This window comes from Marmota marmota, unplaced genomic scaffold (genome assembly GCF_001458135.2).
Source record: "Marmota marmota marmota unplaced genomic scaffold, marMar, whole genome shotgun sequence".
Lineage (NCBI taxonomy): Eukaryota > Metazoa > Chordata > Mammalia > Rodentia > Sciuridae > Marmota > Marmota marmota.
The window spans coordinates 3568763-3589389 of NW_026000051.1; the positions used below are offsets into that span (position 1 = coordinate 3568763).

Genomic DNA, 20627 nt, shown 5'->3' on the forward strand with positions numbered 1-20627 from the left:
TTAATTATAAAATATATTATATTTATTGTACATAAATTTAAGTAGGCCACAAAAAAATAAAACAGCAGAGCAAACTCCTGGGTCCAATCCCCAACACCAAAAATAAAGTATAATAGTAGAGCCTGCCACGGATCAGAAGTAATTACTGCTTACTGATTTTCTTGCATATCTTCCTGGAAATGCTGTCCATAAAACTCATACATACACATACAGAGACAACCTTTTTTCTGTACAAATAGGGCCAAACTCTTCATGTTGTATATCTCTGTGCTTTATTATCATGTACAAACATCAATCTCAATATCTTTGTATGGCTGTGTGGTATTTCCCCATATCATAATTTAACCAAAACCCCCAATATACATTTAAGTTGCTTCCCATTTTTCTGTAACTATTAAGTCATAAGCAATTTCTAAAAAGGACCTCAGTACTTTTCTGTGCTTTTTAAGGAAAAAATCCTAGATAAGAAACTACAGGGCTGGGGATGTGGCTCAAGCGGTAGCGCGCTCGCCTGGCATGCGTGCGGCCCGGGTTCGATCCTCAGNTGCGCCACATTATCTGGCTGGTATACTTACTCTTTTTGCTTTTAGAAAGAATTGGATCAGCTAGGTGTGGTGGTGGACAAATGTAATCCCAGCAGCTCAGGAAGCTGAGGCAAAAGGATCACAAGTTCAAAGCCAGCCTCAGCAATGGTGAGGCACTAAGCAACTCAGTGAGACCCTGTCTCTAAATAAAATACAAAATAGGGCTAGGGATGTGACTCAGTGGTCGAGTGCCCATGAGTTCAATCTCCAATACTAAAAAAATTTAAAAAAAAAAAGACCCCGTCTCAAAATATAAAATAAAAAGGCTAATGATGTAGCTCAGTGACTAAGCACCATTGAGCTCAATCCTCAGTACCAAAAAAAAGTAATAAACTGTAGGAAAAAGAATGAACTTCAAATAAATTAAGCATCATCAAAGCTGTCCTAAGGCCTTTATTTGTCCCAATGAGATCTTTGTTCAAAACATGGCCAAAAGGCTCTTAGCCCTGTCTTATCATTGAATCTTTTCATTGCAATTGATGAGAAAGTAAGATTAAAGAGATACATCTGCCCCATTTGTAGCTGTAACCCAACTGTCCAGCAATTCATTGGACTCTCAACAAATACATGCTGAATCATTACATGGATAGAAAATGGATGGATGGGTTGGTTGATTGGTGGGTCAGTCGATATAGATGGTAGATAGTGGGTGGTGGGCAGATGAATGGATAAATGGATGGATGAATGGATGGATGGATGGATGGATGGAAGGAAGGATGAACAGATGGATAGGTAGACAGGTGGGTGGGGTGAAAGAGACAAGCAAAACATGTTAAGATGTGACAAAAAAAAAAAAAAAGACACTAGTTCCCTTAATCACTATTACTAAAGAAAATTAATTATTCCATAGAAAACTGTTTCAAAAGTGGTTTTGAAAAAGCAGCATCTATGGGATACCCATATTATAATGTGTTGGAATATGCTGGGGGGTGTGTGTGTGTATGTGTGTATAGTTTTATATATTGCTCCAGGTGCTGTAAGAGATATATGGGGGAAACATATACATAGCTTCTCCTTCTAGCCTCTAGAAGGAGTCCTAATCTTTGTTATTTTCTCTGGAATAAATCAGTTCTCTCTTAACATCAGTTTCTTCATTCCTAGCATAGGACAGCAGAACCTACCACATAGCAGTACTGTAAGGAATTGAGAAGAGCCACATACTTTCAGGATTTAGCAAGGGCCTATTAGGATATCTCCAGCAGCTACAGGCAACCCTGAGTCACACCGACTTTGAGGCCTGCTAGAATCTGACCAGTCCGAGAAGAAAAGCCTGAACAAGAATGAGCCTACCTCCCACTTGCATCCCACATGCCGGGCAGATGATTTTCCAGGGGGCATCCAAGGTACCTTGGTTTTCACCCGGACACTCCGCCGCACATTCACGGTGTCCCCTTTCATTCCGCGCTTATGAGATTTCTGTTGAAAGGTACAAACCCAGGGTCAACTCCATGCCCAGCTGGCCACAGTGTCACTCTGGTGGCATCCACCTCCAAACTCTGCAGGGGCGCCTCTCCTGACTAAAGTTACTGCTGCTGTTGCTAGATAACAGGCGCCTACCTTCTAACCAGGCAAGTGACTTCTGGAATAGAGTATGTGTCTTCCAACCTCTGGAATCAGAAGCGCATGAGGAGGCTGGGCCGGGAGGTATCACCCTGATCCACAGCTGTTACCTCGCCCGCTGGCATGCTCCTACCTGGGTGCTGGTCGCTGGAGGTTTCGGGAGTTTTTTTATGTGGACATGGACAGGGGTGTTTTCATCCACGTGAACATGTAAGGGGGGAGTTGAAGAGCGGTCCTTCATGGTTCGCTTCTGGCAGGCGGGGGAGAGCAACACAAAAAAGGTTGATCTGTGGACGAGTAAACTGGGCATAAAAACAGAGCTCATGGTCTCTGGGGAGAAAGCCTAGCCACCAAGCGAGCAGGACAGCAACAACTACTAGCATGCAGGCAGGAACCAAGGCACTGAGTATCATTCGGCAGGCATCCGAAGAGATCCCAGCTGAAGACCACCGGGAAGACCCAGGTTCACACAAGAGAGGGGTCTGTGAGACCAACCAGCTCTATAAGAGAGCCCAGATGCAGACTCTAGGTCCCCAGAGCTGAACTGCCTTCTAAGCCTGCCAGAATGCAAAGCTCCTCCTTGGATTTGGTGTAGCTCAGCTAGAAAGCAGGTGGATCCTTCTAGAGTGCATGCAGATTAGCATGGGAAATGCACAACATGGTTAGGATGCAGAATAGGACAGCAGGCAGGCAAAGACTGTTAAAATATAAAGCCAGCAGAAATGCCAAGGATGAGAAGGTTTTCTAAAGAAACCATGAGCAGGGAAGAACCCCAGCTACAAACCTGTGCCTACTGCCAGATCCTATCCCCTGCCCTTAATCTTTTTAAAATTTTCTCCTAGGTGATGGGGATATAGCTTAGTGGCAGAGCACCTGCCTCACATATGCAAGGCCCTGGGTTCGATCCCCAGCAATGCAATACATAAACCAAATAACTTTTTTTATACATTTATTTTTCCTTTCCTTTTATCAAATCGCTGTCCTAAGATTTTGGAATTTGCCTGGAAGGACAATGTTAAGACGACCCCCTCACAATTGGCAGCCTATTACAGGAAAAAAAAAATAGTAAGAAATCAGCAGGGTATGCGCAACAGCACTATGCAGAACATTCAGACCAGCAGGGTTCGGAGTTCCTAGGAAAGGTATGCAGAAGTATTTCTGGCTGGGTCACAGACCAGAGAGGGCTGCTCATGTGCACGTCACCTACCGTCACAGTTACACTTGGTGTGCCACAAGGTGTTCTCAAGACCTTTTTCTGCGTGAGACTCGTTACTCCGTTCTTTCCACACGATGGAAACCTGCACCCGGGCATAAAAACCAGATTATAAGCAGAAAACTAGGTCTTTCTTATTTCTTAGATCTCTGAAGACTATACACTGCATGTGATGACTAATGAGTTCAAAGCCAGGAGAGCCAGTCTAGAATCCCTCAGCTCCCTGAAAATGAGCACCAGACATGCATGGTGCGCCCAGCAGTAGGATGGAAACAGGGCAAAGGGCATTTATATAGCTAACCTTTTATAACCTGCCATTGCATCACATGTATTGTGACCTTTTGCTGAGGAGCTTAGCTGTCTGTCATCCTGTTAGGTGACAAAAAGTAGGCAGCATCTGAGAGCAGCAAAAGTGCTACTTTGGGCAAGTGTGACAATCTCCAGAATAGTGCCTGGAGCTGAGGTAGTGCCTGGAGCTGAGGTAGTTCTGGAGAAATACTCAGTGAATGAATAACATAAAGAGAACAGAGACAGGGCTGGGGTTGTTGTGGTAGAGTGCTTGCCTAGCATGCATGAGGCACTGGGTTCAATCCCCAACACCACATTTAAACAAAACAAAACAAAACAAAAAAACTAAATAAACAAAGAGAACAGAGCCAGATCAGCTGGGAAGGCTGGGGAAGGATTGTGAGTTCAAAGCCAACCTCAGCAACTTAGCAAGGCCCTGAGCAATTCAGGGCTGTCTCTAAATAAAATATAAAAAAGGGCTGGGGATGTGGCTCAGTAGGTATGATACCACTGGATACCAAAAAAGAGAGAGAAAGAGACAGAGAGGGAGAGAAAGAGAGAGAGGAAATAGAACTTTCAGCTGAGGAACAAAGTCACTGTGAATCAAACTCAAATTAAGGCTCAGATATTCAACTTTCTGATACACATATAGCCCAGCACCAGATTTGCAAAGACAAAAAAAATTTAATCTATCCAAAATCTGCCAGTACATGTAATTCCAGGATGAGAGGGGTCTTGGAATAATCATTTGATCCATCCTATTGTCTCCTGACATCCCCCACAAGTTATTGGGGGAAATAATGCAACAGAAAAATAATCAAGCACTTCAGCATGCATTTTATGGTATTTGTATATCACACCTTGGGTTAAAAAATGGAAAAAATTATTTATTGAGTCCTACTAATCATTTAGCCAAGGAACACCAAATCTGGGAAGACAGCCCCTCCCCCATTACATTTCTGTCCTCTTAAAAACCAATAGTTTGGGGAAAGACCATCAAGCCACCTGTATTTCATCATCAACTTGCTAAATTATGCATCCTCCTCCAACAACGTATTTATTTACACCAGGCACCCTTTTAAAAACGCTCAGAGCTTAGTACTCCACTAAGACAACAAGGGTGACCCTGTTTGCTACCAGGAAGCTGCCACACTTGGGGAAGGGAGAGGGGGAGGCAGAGATGGGATGTTGTGTGTTAATTTCTTTCCTCCTCCCCTTAAAAATTATTTTTAAGTGTTTTAGTACAGACTCTTAGTACACAGAACAGGGAAGCTGAAAAAAAGAAGCTCCCAGCAAGCCTGCCAGGGGACCCCTGACCACCTTACCCTGCCCTGTGGCAGAGGTGCCCCCCACATTGGCAGTACCTTGGGGAGCCGCCTGAGGATGAGGCAGACATGGCTAGGCATCAAAGCCGCAAAGGTGGGCAATTGGGTCAGCAGGCTCTGCTCAGGGGAACCCAGAGGGGCTTGTCAATGAGAATCTCAGGGGCCCGGCATCAAACGTCCTCTCTGAGGGGAGGAGGGTGGAAGCTTGGGGGGGTGGCAGTTGGATGAAAACTTGGGAGGCGCTCCTCTACTGTCCAAGTCGCACAGCAACTGTCCTGCCAAAGTGGGAGGAGATAGGAGAGGCTGAGCAACCTGCAGGGCGCCAGGTGGGCAGCCGGTAGGCAGGTGAGGGGAGCTCAGTTCCCCGGGTAGGGTCAAGGGAGGGTGGAGCTGCGAGGGAAAGGATCACCACGCCCAGGCCCCACCCGGGAGGGAGGGTGGGTGACTACCAGGGGGAAAACCTGAGGGCTGGCTGGCGTGCGAGGAGGGCCGGTGAGAACCGCTAGGCCCCAAGTGGGCCCCCAAGGGGCGGGAACCCTGCTGGGAGCTGGAGGGATATTCGGGGCGGGGCCGGAGTAACTGTTTCCTAGGAGAAGGGGCGTTCCCGGCAGAACAGATACCCGGGAGGACCAATAGTATTTGAAGGAGGGAGGCGCGGAGGCTGAGGGGCAAGGGGCGCTCGGCCGAGAGGGGGCACCCGGACTGCTGGGGACTGCGCTCCCAGGCGCAGCAGAAGCCGAGTTAGAGAGGGCTAGACGCCGGGCTGTGCAGGCAGCGGGCGGGATGCCGGGCGAGGCCCCTGGGCGGCCCGGAGGCGATGTCAGGGGACTGCGCTGCCCACTCGTAATTGCTGTGCCGAGGCCGCAGGGAGGATGAGGCGACCGGCCGATGCCCGCCGACCGGCAAGAGAGCGAGGGGAAAGCCTCCGACGTGGATAGAAGGGACGGCCACCCACCAGTGGGCAGGAGGGAACCGGTTTCTGCCCATAGAGAAAAGGGCGAAGCCCTGCCTGAGGGCAGCAGAGGAAGGCAGAGCCCCGCCGACGGCCGGGAGAGGAGCGAGGCGGCCGGCCCACCCGTTAGCGGGAGGAGAAGCCCCGCGCCGGGGGGCGGGGCGGGGCTGGGTTCTGACAGAGGGACGAGCGCGCCACAGGCCCGGACCCGGCGCGACCCGCCGGGAACCGCAGGACCCGCCGGGGCTGCCGCGCCGGGGTGGGAGAGGGCGACTTGCCGCGGGGACGCCCGGAGCGCCCGGTCCCGCCTGCCGGCGGCCTCTCACCAGGAGCGACACGGCTGCGCCCAGAAACGCCTCCTTATGAAGTCGTTGAAGTCGGTGGCCAGGGACGTGCCATGGAGACGCCGTGGCGGAAGCAGTCCGGCTCCGGCGGCGGCTCCTCCCCGCTTCCGCCTCCTTTTCCGACACCCGGCCGGCAGCTCGCCCATTGGCCAGTTCAAACCCCCCCGGAGCCTCTCGGGTTTCGCCATTTAGACCCAGCCCCTGGCGTCACAGAGATGCTCCGCCCACTTCCGGGCCACGCGTCCAGTCGCCAGGGAGACGCGCGACGCCTCCAGCGGGCCTGCTGGGTCTTGCCCAGCGGTTTAGAGACCCACTGTCCACTCCGCCATTTTCCCTGCCTCAGGTCCTCCTGCTTCCCAGAACTCAAACGTCCAAGCCCCACCGCGCTCCCTGGGATTCACATTAGGAAACCAGGCCCAAAGGGGTCACAGAACAAGTTAGTCGCCCGGGCTGCACACTGCTTCTGGAAATCCAGTACTGCCCAGTCCACAGTGCATAACTGCTCACACTCTGCCCACATAGGAGAAAGGGTCGGAATGCCCCTTGTCCCTTGCCCGCCTGCACACTGTAGGCCGCTCTCTGTACAGACCTATTCTGATGAGGTTTTTGGTGGGTCGCCATCTTCTCAACTCCGCTTCACTGTCAGCCAGCCAATCCTGGGGCGCTGTCACGTGGCTCACAGTGCCGCCCTGGATTCTGGGAGACTTTCACAACTTCAGGGTCACTTGGCCTCCTTAGTTCAACGACCTTCCCCGGCCCTTTGGCCGTGGAACCCTAGCGTCATACCACTATTCCACCTGAAATCTTAAATTCCAGCATACCTCTCTTTGATGCATAACCTGATTTTCTGCCTTCAGGAACTTCACCATCTACCATACAGTATTTGTTCTTCAATGCTAGGGAGCCCTCACTTCCTCCACCCACTCATTTTTCCCACGTTTAACAATGGCTCTACAATCCCTCTTGTAACCCAATCACAAGAGGTTCTGCAAACATCAAATCCACCAGTCCTTGCCTCCACCCTCAATTGACACACAGGCCACCATCAAGCAATTGCTCTATTTGTCCCTAGACCCCTCCCAACAATGGGTTTTTCAAATCTTTTCCTCTTCCCCATCTCATACTCAAAATCTCCTTTTTTAGGCGGGGGTGGGGAGAAGTGGGGGAGGGGACGGGGGAGTACTGGGATTGAATTCAGGGGCACATCCCCAGCCCTATTTTGTATTCTATTAGACACAAGATCCCACTGAGTTGTTTAGCGCCTCATTAAATTGCTGAGGCTGGCTTTGAACTCTTATCCTCCTGACTCCTGAGCCGCTGGGATTATAGGTGTGCACCACCATCCCACTTGGCTCAAGATCTCGTTTTTTCAGGCTGGGGATGTGGCTCAAGCGGTAGCGCGCTCACCTGGCATGCGTGTGGCTCCGGTTGGATCCCCAGCACCTCATACAAACAAAGATGTTGTGTCCACCGAAAACTAAAATAAATATTTTTAAAAAAATTATCTTTCTCTCTCTCTCTCTCTCTCTCTCTTAAAAAAAAAAAAAGATCTCGTTTTTCATAGAGAAAAAAATAAAGTCATCAAGTGGAATTCCCTTAACCTCCCTATCCTTTCTCTATTCTCCCATCCTTAATTCTTCATTCAGGGGTAGAAATATACTTCTTGCTACCTAAGATACACTTCCTGCTTCAAGGCCTAGAACAAACATTTCTGTAAATATGTCCCTTTTGCCATCCCCAAGACAGAACTGATCAATTCTCAGTGTCCCCACATTCATTGAACTCATTAAATCTGTGCTATGTGCCAAGCCCATTGTAAGGGGCATTTAAGTCTGATCAGTCTCCGATATTAGCCCATGCTCTGATATTGTAGTGTAACCAGAAAAAATGATTAAAGCTTTCCCCTCCCCATCTCCAAAGTGATTAGGCATATGTGGTTTCATCCTCTCAGCACCACCATCTAATAAGAATCTTGCCCTGCTGAATACAGTAGCACATGCTTATAATCCCAGGCATTGGGTAGACTGAGGCAGGAGGATCATGGCAAGGATCACTTAGCAAGGTCCTCAGCAGTTTATCAAGATCCTGTCTCAAAATTATAAAGAAATAGGGTTGGGGATATGACTCAGTGGTAGTGCCCCTGGGTTAAATCCCTGGTACCAAAACCCAAAAAAATCCTGCCCTACCAGTGCATTTCTTTGGGATTTTGTGATCAAGAGTCACCCTACTCCCAACCCACACACTCTACAAGTACACAAACTGAGTGAAAGGAAGGAGGAAGAGGGAAATACTCAGAAGGTGGGATCAGGGAAGTTTGGGGGGAGTTGTGCTGAAGACAGGGGCTCAGGGTATGAAGATCATGGGATGGGGAAGAAAAGGGAAATTTTTAAAAACTAGAGCTGTGGTCTGGATATCTGTCCTTTTTGTACTGTTTTAAAAATGCAAGTAGTGTGGCTGGGCTTGTGGTTCAGTTGGTAGAGTGATTGCCTAGCATGTGTGAGGAGCTGGGTTCAATTCTCAGCACCACATATAAGTAAATAAATAAAGGTAAATCAACAACTAAAAAAAAACTTTTTTTTAATGCAAGCAGCAAAAAAAAATGCAAGTAGCTGGGCAACATTGTGATCCCACCTGTAATCCCAGTGACTCTGGAGGTTAAGTCAGAGGGATTGCAAATTTGAGGACAGCCTTGGAAAATTAATGAGACCCTGTCTCAAAATTTAAAAAAAGGGGGGGGGGGGCTAGGGATATAGCTCATTGGTAAAGCGCCCCTGAGTTCAATCCCCAGTACCCAAAGAAAAGAAAAAGAAAAAGACATGAAAGTAAAAATCTTGAGTTCTTTTGATATTGCTTTGAATTGCTAGACCATGTTTTCTGAATGCAAACCACTCTTAGTCAGCGGGTGGTGGTTTTCAAAGCATTGTTGTGATCTTGCAGCTATTATAATAGAAATGTATACATGTCCAAGGAAAAGAAGATACCAGCCAGGTGAGGCTACTGTGCTTGAATTACTGTAACAGTGGTCTGCTTTATGCTTTAAATATAACCCTTCCTCCTCTGCCACTGCAACTTATTCTTAAAATGGACAAGGTTCTTTTTCTTCTTCTCCCCTGCTCCTCCCTAATCTCTCTAGCTCCCTAGTCTCAGGGGAAACAGGGTTACCTTTCTTCCCCATTTTAGGCAGATTTATCTGCCCCTGAGCACACTTCCACTTTAGGAACGAAGTAATCCAGACTTTGGGAATGGTACCTGAAGATCTCAGAAGTGACTATATCCCAAATTAATAAGTGAATTACAACTCCAACAGAGAACAAATGGAACACTGTGGAACACACCTTTGAATCACCTCTTTAAAAGCTCCCTGTTCCTGCTGATGGGCAGAATCACAGCCTGTGGGATAGGAATCCCCTGTGGTTCTCCTTTGCTAGCAAAGCAATAAATCTTCTTTTTCCTTTTTTCTCAAAATTGTGTCCTCAGCACTGGGGACAAGGCCCAAGCTTTTGGCAACACTACTGTTGCAACTACTTGGAAGCCTGAGGAGGAGGATGGCTATAAGCCCAGGAGTTGAGACCAGACTGGGTAACATAGATGTCCATCTCAAAAAAGGGGTGGGGGGTAGCTGGAAGTATAGCTCAATGGTAGAGTGCCTGCCTAGCATGCTTAAGGCTCTGCCTTCCATCTCCAGCACTCCTTTAAAAAAAATGAAGGTCCCAAACTGGGTGGGATGGCGCAGGCCTATAATCCCAGCAACTCAGGAATTCAAAGCCAGTCTTGGAATTTAAGGAGGTGCTAAGCAACTCCGTGAGACCCTGTCTCTAAATAAAATACAAAATAGGTCTGGGTGGTTGAGTGCCCCTGAGTACCACCCCCCTAAAAAAGGAAGGTTCCCAATATGCCTGGAGGCAGGAGGTGGTTCCCAGAGGTTAAGTGTTAGAAAAGCTGAGTCCATGACAGATGGTAGTAGAAGTTTGCCAGACAGACAAGCAAATGAGGGAACTCTAAACAGTAATAGGTGCAAAGATGGAACAAGGAAGGACAAGGGCGCACATGGAGAGAAGAGGCCTGGGCCATATCAATACTTAGGAGGTTGCCCTAACTGTGCTGCTGACTGGCCCAGTGTCCTCACTGGACCATGAGTTCTTTGAGGGCTGGGATTATTATTATTTTATATTTTATTTTTTATTTGTAGTTGTACACAATACCTTTATTTTGTTTATTTTTATGTGGTGTTGAGGATCAAACCCAGGGCCTCGCACATGCCAGGTGAACGCTCTACCGCGGAACTGCAACCCCAGCCCAAGGGCTGGGATTATTTTGCAGTCATTTCTGGAGACAAGAACTCCCTGCCTTCCAAAACCCACCTTTATCCAGAAGCTCATATTGACACATCATTTGGACCAATGAAGAGGTCAGAGTTTGGATCTCTTCTGTGTGGGTGTGTCTGGAAGCGGGCAGGGACTCCTGTGGGGAGGTGGTATTCAAGGGAGTTCACTGGTAGTCCCTGCAGGCTTTACCCTCCTCCTGTCCCAGTCCTCCAAGTAACTGTCAGTCAGAAATGACACCCATAGAAAGTGAGCTCAGAGAAGTCTGAGCTGTCAGGGCTGGAGGGCAGGACTTAGGGTAGCCCAGGCTGGCTCTGTTCCTCATGTGAAATAAACATCCCTGACAATGATTCTCTAGGCAGAATCAATCATAAGGCTTGTTAAAGCACAGAGTACTAGCCCTGATCCTCAAGGTTGCTGATCCAGTAAGTCTAATAAGAGGCCAGAGAATTTGTATTTCTAATAAACTCCTGGCCAGGACCACTAAAGTATTCACCAGGTGATTGCCACCTGCATACCACCCCAAAGTGTGGAGAATACCAGACCATCCTGACCTCTGCATCCCTCATTTTTCCTAGTCCCTAGGGACAGTGACGGGAATTCTTGCTCTGGCTAATATAGATCTCATGGTTACAGAAAAACATCTAGAAATGTAGCCATTCCAGAAAATACAGATAGCCTGAAAAAATTCCTTGCTCAAACACAAAACACCCCAGAACAAAAAATGCTTTTCTCCTGCCTTTGTTTCTTAAGAGTTGTGCCCTTCAGAAGGGGCAGAAGCTGAGGATGGCATATGCCTGTGATCCCAGATTCTTGGGAGACTGATGCAGGAAGATCTTAAGTTTAAGGCCAGCTTCACCAACTGAGCAAGGCCCTGTCTCAACATAAAAAGTGAAAAATAAAGAGGATGTAGCTCAGTAGTAAAGTGCTGGGTTCAATCTCTAATACAAAAAAATAAAATAAAATAAACATAAATAAAAGATAAAAGTCAATCTACGAAATTTGCAGCAAGATCAATAAGTAACACTAAATCCTGTATGTTATTTCTCTCTGGAATCTGGTACAAATGTGTAGTTAGGTGCAGTTGGGAATAAAGGGCAGTTGAGTTGGGCAGAACTCATAACCCCCAAATCCCAGCATGCAGGTCTATCTAATCCTGAGGCCTAATTAAAATGACTACTATTTGTAAAAGGATGAAAAACCCTAGCTGCCTGATAATTATGTTACACACTATTCCAGCACCACTGAAAATGAGACAGAGCTGTGTCGCACACCTATAATCCCAGCGGCTTGGTAGGTTTTTGAGTTCAAAGCCAGCCTCTGCAATTTAGTGAGGCCCTAAATAACTTAGCAAGATCCTGTCTCTAGATAAAATATTTAAAACGGCTAAGGATGTGATTCAGTAGTTAAGCACCCCTGAGTTCAATCCCCAAAAAGAGATAAACAGAACTACTATTTAGATATGAAAAGATCTCAAAACACATAGCTGTGCTCGCTTCGGCAGCACATATACTAAAATTGGAATGATACAGAGGAGATTAGCATGGCCCCTGTGCAAGGATGACACGCAAATTTGTGAAGTATTCCATATTTTTTGAAATTGTAGTTATAAGCAAAAGTTGGTTGCCTAGAGAGCAATAATTGTATATTCAGTTTAACAGAAATAAAAGAATATTTGTCTTAAAATGCAAAAAAAAAAAACCATAGCTGAGTTGTTTTGCTTTTATTTTTCAAAGTGAGTTAGCCTTAGTTGTAGCTCAGTGGAGGAGCATTTGCCTGGCATATACAAAGCCCTCGATTTGATTCCCAGCATTGGAAAGTGTCGCGTTCCTCACGACTAAAACACTCAGGGTCACTCCAGATGAACTGGGCTGCACGAAATAATCACACAAGAGACAGAGATACCTTTTTCTTTGGGTCCTGTGATGGCTCCTCTGACCTTAAGGGTCCACAGAAAGAGAGAGAACAAGTGCTGAACCCTTTTATTGAGGAGAAGCCATTCAAATGAGGCAAGGGGTCAAGTTTCAGGGGGGTGAACCTAGCCTCCTGACGTCTGCTATCAGCAGGTTGATTGACATCTAGGAAGGCAACACCCAAAGACTGAGCAAGAGAAGGGGACACACAAAGGGCATTTCCATGGAACATTCTATCCCAAACAGGGGGGTAGGATTACAAAGGAACAGGAGAGTGTAGCTCAACTCCATGGGTGACACGCCTACACCCGAAGACAGGCCCTCAACTTCCTGAGCTGGGACGACGCCCAAGTCACCATGAAATGTAGTGATAGGTCAGAGCCTCTCGCTTCAGGATGGAAGGCACTGGTCATTCAGAGTGGCAAGGTACAAAACTATAAGTAGACTACATGCATGTGTTCACACACAAATTGTTTCTTTTTTTAATTTTTTTTCTTCTATTTGTGGTGTTGGGGATCCAAACCAGGACCTTGTGCATGCCAATCAGACACTCTACCACAGAACCACATCCCCAGACCCACACAAGTTATTTCTGTGTGAATACATGCATGTAAAAAAAAAAAAAAAAATCTGGAGGATTATACACTCAACTGTTAAAACTAATGATTTCTGGAAAATGGAATTAGGGGAGATTTTCATTTACAAATTATACATTTCTGTGAAAACATTTTTTTTTAATATTTCTTTTTTTCGTGTAGATGGACACAACACAGTGCCTTTATTTTTATGTGGTGCTGAGGATGGAACCCGGGTCCCACCTGTGCTAGGCGAGCGCTCTACCGCTGAGCCATAATCCCAGCCCCATAATCCCAGCTCCACATGTTCTTAAAAAGGCATATCTTTCTAGGTAGAAAAACATTCAAAGATTAAAAACTTGTTGAAAAAAATAATCCATGATGGACTGGTTGAAAAACAGGGGTTAGGAAACTCAAGTTCCATGTAACTCTCTTTACTGTGTTTGGGCATGAAGGTAGGAGAAAGATGTAGGTATGAATGCAAAGCAAGATTGTAGGTTTTGGATGGAGGGTACAAGGGTGTATTTTATATTACTCTTTGCAGTGCTAGGGATGGAATCTAGGGCTTTGCTCATGCTAGGCAAGTGTACTACCACTGAGCTACTTCCCCAGCCCCAATATCTCAAAAATATTAACGCTGATTATTTTATTTTCCTACTTCTATTTTTCTAAGTTTACACAATGAACAGGGACTTCTCTCACTAGTTAGAAATAGCCACAAGTGGGGCTGGGGATGTGGCTCAAGTGGTAGCGCGCTCGCCTGGCATGCGTGCGGCCCGGGTTTGATCCTCAGCACCACATACAAACAAAGATGTTGTGTCCGCTGAAAACTAAAAAATAAATATTAAAAAAATTCTCTCTCTCTCCCTCTCTCTCTCTCTCTCACTCTCTATTAAAAAAAAATCTTAAAGAAATAGCCACAAGTGGGGGCTGGGTTTATGGCTCAGTGGTAGAATGCTCGCCTAGCATGTGCAAGGCACTGGGTTCGATTCTCAGCACCCCATATAAATAAATGAATAAAATAAAGATCCATCAACATCTTTAAAAAAAAAAAAAAAAGAAAATAGCCCTAGGTGAAGAAGGAGGTGTTGGCTCCAGCACTAGGCCCCAGCCTGCAGGACTCTCTGCAGGGAGGTGCCAGAGTCTTCTGGGCTCAGGGTCCAGACTTTTCCTTTGCCCAAGGGCCTGATTACCTGTTGTTTCCATCCAGGAACAACTCTTCCAAGGCCTTGATGCAACTGTACCAGCACTGCCCCTGGGAATAAGGATCCTGCTACAAAACATCGGGTTTTTTTCTTTCAGATGTCTTGAGAGATTGCAAGTTTGGGGAGGAGCTAGGAGAGAAAATTCTCCCAGGCCCCATCAAGACTTGCTTGTCTTGGATTCTCTGAACTCACTGATCCTGAGCCTCCGAAACTAGAAGAACACTGCATTCAGTGCTGGTACTATGTTCTACAATCAGTGGTTCTCAAAGTGTGGTCCCTGGACCAACAGCATAAGTATCACCAGGGAACTTGTTAGAAATACAAATTCTCTGATTCCAGACCAACTGAATGAGAAACTCTGGAATTGAGGACCAACAAGCCATCTAACAAGTTTTCTAGGGAATTCAACTTGAGAAACAGTTTCTAGACCATTAGGGAGGGATCTTGGAAGGCAAATCTAGTCATGCTCCTTTTTTTTATATGTTGTAGTAGGACACAATACCTTTATTTTATTTATTTATTTTTATGTGGTGCTGAGGATCAAACCCAGGGCCTTGCACCTGCTAGGCAAGCCCTCCATTGCTGAGCCACAACCCCAGCCCATGCTCCTTCTTTTTCATAGAGGGGGAAACTAAGATTCTTGGAATAGAAGGACCTGGCACAGATCAGATATAATTAAGTCATGGATCTGATAATGGAAGCTAGACCATCATTTCCAGAGGGGCTTCTCTTTCTTCTGGCACAACTGACCTTCCAAGTCCATCTGGATTTACTCTGTTATTGTCTAAAGTGTCACCTGGGGGCTTGCACCCAATGGTGGAGTACTCCCTCTGTGCCAGGCACCATGCCCACCTGCAATAGCTCCATGAATCCCCACTATATCCTTAGAGGTTGGCATGAGTACTCACCCCACTTTACAGAACAGAAAACTGAGGCTAGATAAAGGTCAGGTCACTTGCCTAAGGTTACAGAACAGACAGGGCAAGACAAGATTCAGATCATCTTTCTCTGCCCCCATGATCCATGCTGTGGTTAGCAAAACCACACCAAGCTTTGCAGAAACTGTCCTTTTCCAGGGAGGGCCCTTTCCAGCATCTACAATTTGGTAGAGAAACAAGGAGACAAAATTTCCCTGGCAAAAGAGTTAATACCCAAAATCTATTACCATTTACTTATTAGAAAGCCTCTTGACTCTTGGTTGGCACACAGTTGTACTGACTTTGGGGGTAGAGAGAACAGGGCAAATTAGAAGCACTCAGGGGGAAGATGACAGCTCTTAGAGCACATATTGAAAAACAGAATACGTACACAGCAACTAGGTAGTTAAGAAGGAATCGGGCTGAGCACGGTGGCCTGCACCTGTAATCCCAGCAACTGGGGAGGTTGAGACAGGTGGACTGCAAGTTTGAGGTCAGTCTGGGAAACTTAGCAAAGATCCTGTTTCAATATTAAAATAAGGGTTGGGGATGTGGTTCAGTGGTAAAGCACTTGCCTAGTATGTGTGAGGCCCTGGGTTGAGTCCCCAGCACTACCAAAAAATAAATTTAAAAAAAAATTAAAAATAAAAAGTCCTGGGAATGCACCTCAGGGGTAGAACACTTCTGGGTTCAAACCTCAGTATTAAAATAAAAATTCCATCAAATTAAAATTATATTTTAAGATTTGAACAACTCTTTCTCTTCACTAATTGATAAATTGAAAATTTACAAGTGGATTTTTAATTGAATGTCAACTTCTCCATGTCAGTATTTCAAAATAAGGCTAAAGCACTAATTTGCAGAACATTCATGAGTGGTTAAAGCTGTCAAGATGCAGATGGACATGGTGGCTCACACTTGTAATATCAGCAATCCAAAAGGCTGAGGCAGGAGGATCACAAGTTCAAAGTGAGCCTGGGCAACTTAGCAAGACCCTGTCTCAATTTTAAAAGGGCTGGGATGTTTTTCAGTGGAAGAGCACTTTAAGGTTCAATCCCTAGTACTGAAAAAATAAAAGGACAGGTGAGCTATAAACAGATAGGGCTATCAGGACTTTGGGAAAATGAATCTGTGGAACCATTTGGAGGAGATGACGCACAACAGTCTCCTCCTCTTCCATGGACTAGCTTCACTTGGGGTTGCAGGGGCTGCCTTGGGGTCATGGGACCAGAACCTTTGCAACAAGAGGTTCAAGGTCCTCTGTCCAGGATAGGCAGTGGTGATCCCTGCAGGACTGCTTAAGTAGACATCCAGGGTGTGGAATACCACCTTGACCATGCCAGCTCATCAGTACCACATGCTCACTGCCCACAGGAACATGGATGTGACCTCAGACCCTGCTTCATGCAGGCCAACTCAGGCCCTGAGGATGAGTCTAGTTGCCTGAGGAAAATCCTACCCTCTGCCTGTGATCATCAACAGTTAATTCAGAAATGGGCATGTGAGTCAACTTGGGCCAATGTGGGGAGGTACGCCAGGGTTCTTTCCAGGAGAGCCTCTAGAAGTAAACTTCTTCTTTCCACTGGATGTATTTCTGGTCTAGGATAGAACACTGGGAATGGCAGCAGCCATTTTGCCACCAACCTGAGAATAAACCAATACACGGGCCCAAAAGATAAAAAAGAAGCAGAGATTAAACCAAATTCAAAGTTCACTTCACTTATGGACACTTAGTTAGGTTAGACAATACATGTTGTGTTAGACAGCCTTCTATTGCTATAACAAAGTACCTGAGATAATCAACTTAAAAAGCTGGGTTTGTAGCTCAGTGGTAGGGCACTTGTCTGGTATATGCAAGGTCCTAGTTTCCATCCTTAGCATTATCAAGAAAAAAAAATGGAGAGAATATTTTGACTCAGGGTTTCAGAGGTCTCATTCCACGATCATATTAGTCTTGTTGCTTTGGGTGTGTGGTGAGACAGTTTCTCATGGCAGTAGTGCTTTAGCAAAATTGGTCATCTCATGGCCAAACTATGAAAGGGAGAGACAGGAAGGGACTGGGCTCCCTATATCTTCTTCAAGGGCATGTCCCCAATGACAAGAAAACCTCCCACTAGGCTCCATCTCTTTTTTAAAATTTTTATTTATTTATTTATTTTTAAAGCTTTTTTTTTTTTTTGGATTCCTTTATTTTATTCATTTATTTGTATGTGGCGCTGAGGATCAAATCCAGGGTCTCGCATGTACAAGGCGAACATTCTACCACTGAGCCACAACCCCAGCCCCTATTTATTTTTTGGTAGTGAAGATGGACAGAATGCCATCATGTTATTTATTTATTTTTATGTGGTGCTAAGGATGGAACCAAGTGCTTCACACATGCTAGACAAGAGTTCTGCCACCGAGCTATAGCCCCAGCCCCTAGGCTTCATCTCTTAAAGGTTCTACCACCTCACAATAGTGCTACAGGGTAGGAAACATGTCTTTAATCTATGGATCTTTGGGGGAAACTTATGCACATGTCTTTATTGGTTAAACCAGTTCAAGTTATGCTTCTTGGCCCTCTGCAGCAGAAATCATCATCACTCATGGCTCTGGGATAATCCCCAGACAACCAAATGATAAAATAACAATCACCATGCATTACTTCCCACTGAAAGGCAGCATGTCCCCATTTTCACACGGGAAAATGAAAGTTCAGAGAAGCTAGGTAACATCCCAAGGTCACACAGGTCACATGAGATGGTAGAACTTTAACCATGTAGACTCCCACAGTTTAGTTTTGTTTGTGGTGCTGGGGATGAAACTCAGGGCCTTGCTCATGCTAGGTGAGTGCTCTACCACTGAGCTACATCCCCAGCCCCAGAATCTATGTTCTTCATCCTGGCAACTTCAGAGAGAGGGAAGAAGCAAAATAACTTTAAAAATGATTAAGGAACTTAGAAAGCTCAGTGGTTTTTGGTCACTTAGTAAAGGGACAGATGGTCCTTATACCTCAGTAGACACAAAGAGCACCAGGGTGCTTACAATATTGAGTTTACAAGAGAGTGTGCTACTTACTATTGCAGATATGAGGGAGCAGATTTTTTAGAAAAACCATCATCTAAATAGGTTTTTTATTGGAGATTGAACCCAGGGGCACCACTGAGCTGTATTCCCAGCCCTTTTTATTTGAGACAGTCTAAGTTGTTTAGAGCTTCACTAATTTGCTGAGGATGTCCTTGAACTTGCAATCCTCCTACCTCAGTCTCCTAAATCACTAGGATTACAGGCGTGTGCCACCATATCCAGCTAAATAGGTTTTAAAAGATTTCCATCCAGGTATGGTAGTGTATTCCTGTAATCCCAGAAGCCAGGGAGGCTGAAACAGGAGGATCACAAATTCAAAGCTAGCCTCAGCAATTTAGTGAAGCCCTAAGTAACTTAGGGAGACCAAGTCTCAAAACAAAAAATAAAAAGGGCTAGGGATTAAAAAAAAAAAAAAAAAGGTGGTGGGGAAGCTAGGGATGTGGCTTAGTAATTAAGTTCCCCTAGTACAAAAAAGGAAAAAAAAAATTCAAACAGGAGCCAGGCACAGTGGTACATGCCTGGTACTTGGGAGGCTGTTAGGAAGATCCCTAATCCCTCATATGTATGGGATTACATAGTATATGACCTGTCAAATTCATCTTTTTTTTTTTTTTTTTTGGTACGAGAATTGAACCCAGGGTTGCTCAACTACTGAGTCACATCCCAAGCCCTTTTTTATACTTTATTTAAGAATCCGAGGTACTCGGGAGGCTGTTAAGAACATCACAAGTTGAGGTGGCTGGGGTGTGGTGGCTCAGTGGTAGAGCATTTGCCTAGCATGTGTGAGGTACTGGGTTCAATTCTCAGCACTGCACATAAATAAATGAATAAAATAAAGGCTTAAAAAAAAGAAGAGAGAACTACTACTTGACATCTCCACCTAGATCTCCAATTTAGGCACCTGAGCTTTTGATCCGTCCCCAACCAGTCCCATCCATGTGCTTTCTCATTTCAGTCAATGGAAATTCCATTCTTCAGTCAAATCCCCAGGGTCACCCTCAGCAGTTCCCTCCTCTTGGAACTCTGTTGCTCTACCCCCTAGCACCTCCATGGCTACCACCTGGTCTGAGGCACCTTGAGTCTCACATGAATTATTACACCTGGTTCCTCATGGGTCCTCCTGGTTCCACTCTGGATCCACCCACAGTCCCCTCTCAGGACGGCAGCCTGGGTGCTGGGGTGAAACTGTGTCGGACATGCTGATCTAAGTTAGTTAGGTCAGGTGGCTTCTCTTTCCTCAACTCCAGTGGCTCCATCTCAGAGTAAAGCCAACCTGGCATCAAGGCCCTGCCTGTTCTGACCTTGGCTCCTCTTCCCATTGTGCTCCAGCCACAATGGCCTCTTCGTTGTCTTTCAGGCTGCAGTCCTGTCCCCTGGCCTGCTCTGCCTTCCTTCAGACCTCCACGTGGCTTGCCCGTTCACTTACCTATTCGCTCCTCCTTCTCCTCTGTAGCACCAAGAGCCTCTAATTAATTTCCTTACTGGTTGTCTGTCCCCCTTGCTGGGATGGCAGCTCCACGAGGTCTGGGGTGTTTTGTCTGTTTTTGTTTTAAGGTGCTGGGACTGAACCCAGGGCCTTGTGCAAGCAAGTGCTCTACCACAGAGCCGGCCCCCCACTCCCCAGTCCACTTTTGAAGTGTCTTTTACTGCTATAACCCCCAGTGCCTGGTCCTGGCTCACTGAATGAAGGGAATACCAGAAGAAGGGACTTGCCATTCAGGATTAATGACTTTCCTTTTGGGAAGAAATAAAGCACCAAGCCCCCAGCTCTGGCCTAAAGCCCTTCTCACAGTCATGCCAAGTCCTTGATCCCCACCACAGGACAGAGCCCAGGGACAGTCCAACCATAGAGGTGTCTGCTAGACTTTGCCGGGACAGGGGTGCTCACACCACCCAGTGGGTCCGCCATGGAGAGGGGTAAGGAAGGGGCTTCTCTGAAGAAGGGAGCCTGAAGACACCAGGGCATTGATCCTGTCCTGGTAGAGGCCAAGGCAGCTAGCTACCGAAGGCAAAGGGACTTCTCCCTCCTGCTCTGACTCAACTGCAGGCATGGGAGGCATGGGAGACAGGCCCAGGCCCAGCCCTATGCTTATGCAGATGGGAGGGAAGGAAGGCACATTTTCCAAGCAGTTGCTGCTGGGGATGACCCTGCATAGGGGCAGGTTCCAAATGCCCCGCCCTCCATTCTGGGTTTCAAACTCACAGGAGCAGAGGGTACCCTGGCCCAGATGGTCCAGGGCCTAGAATCTGGCGCCCTCTTGTGGCACCACTGGTTAGGGCCAGAGGTGAAACTTGGACCTCCTCTGAGCTCCAAAGATAGGAGTGGTCAGGGAGCAGCTGGAATCAGCAGCTCCGGGTCT

At 46.4% G+C, this 20627-nt stretch overlaps 1 protein-coding gene and 1 non-coding gene across 16 annotated transcripts in view; one reads left to right on the forward strand and one right to left on the reverse strand.

Moving 5' to 3' along the window:
* Odf2 (outer dense fiber of sperm tails 2) overlaps positions 1–6995 on the reverse strand; it is a 39096-nt gene extending 32101 nt beyond the window's left edge. For 2 of the 15 annotated variants that reach the window (XM_015497496.2, XM_015497495.2), the window contains exons 1-4: positions 6249–6427; positions 3352–3442; positions 2278–2394; positions 1875–2000 (exon numbers count right to left, since the gene is read on the reverse strand). In XM_015497496.2, the coding sequence (XP_015352982.1) occupies positions 1875–2000; positions 2278–2394; positions 3352–3442; positions 6249–6412 (498 nt within the window). In that variant the 5' untranslated portion in view covers positions 6413–6427. The other 13 variants (XM_015497499.2, XM_048812952.1, XM_015497498.2 and 10 more) reach the window with 13 other exon arrangements.
* Positions 6996–12076: 5081 nt separating this feature from the next.
* On the forward strand, positions 12077–12183 carry LOC125619675. The gene has a single exon (XR_007351217.1). It is a non-coding gene; the product is annotated as a U6 spliceosomal RNA (small nuclear RNA).
* Positions 12184–20627: the final 8444 nt, after the last annotated feature.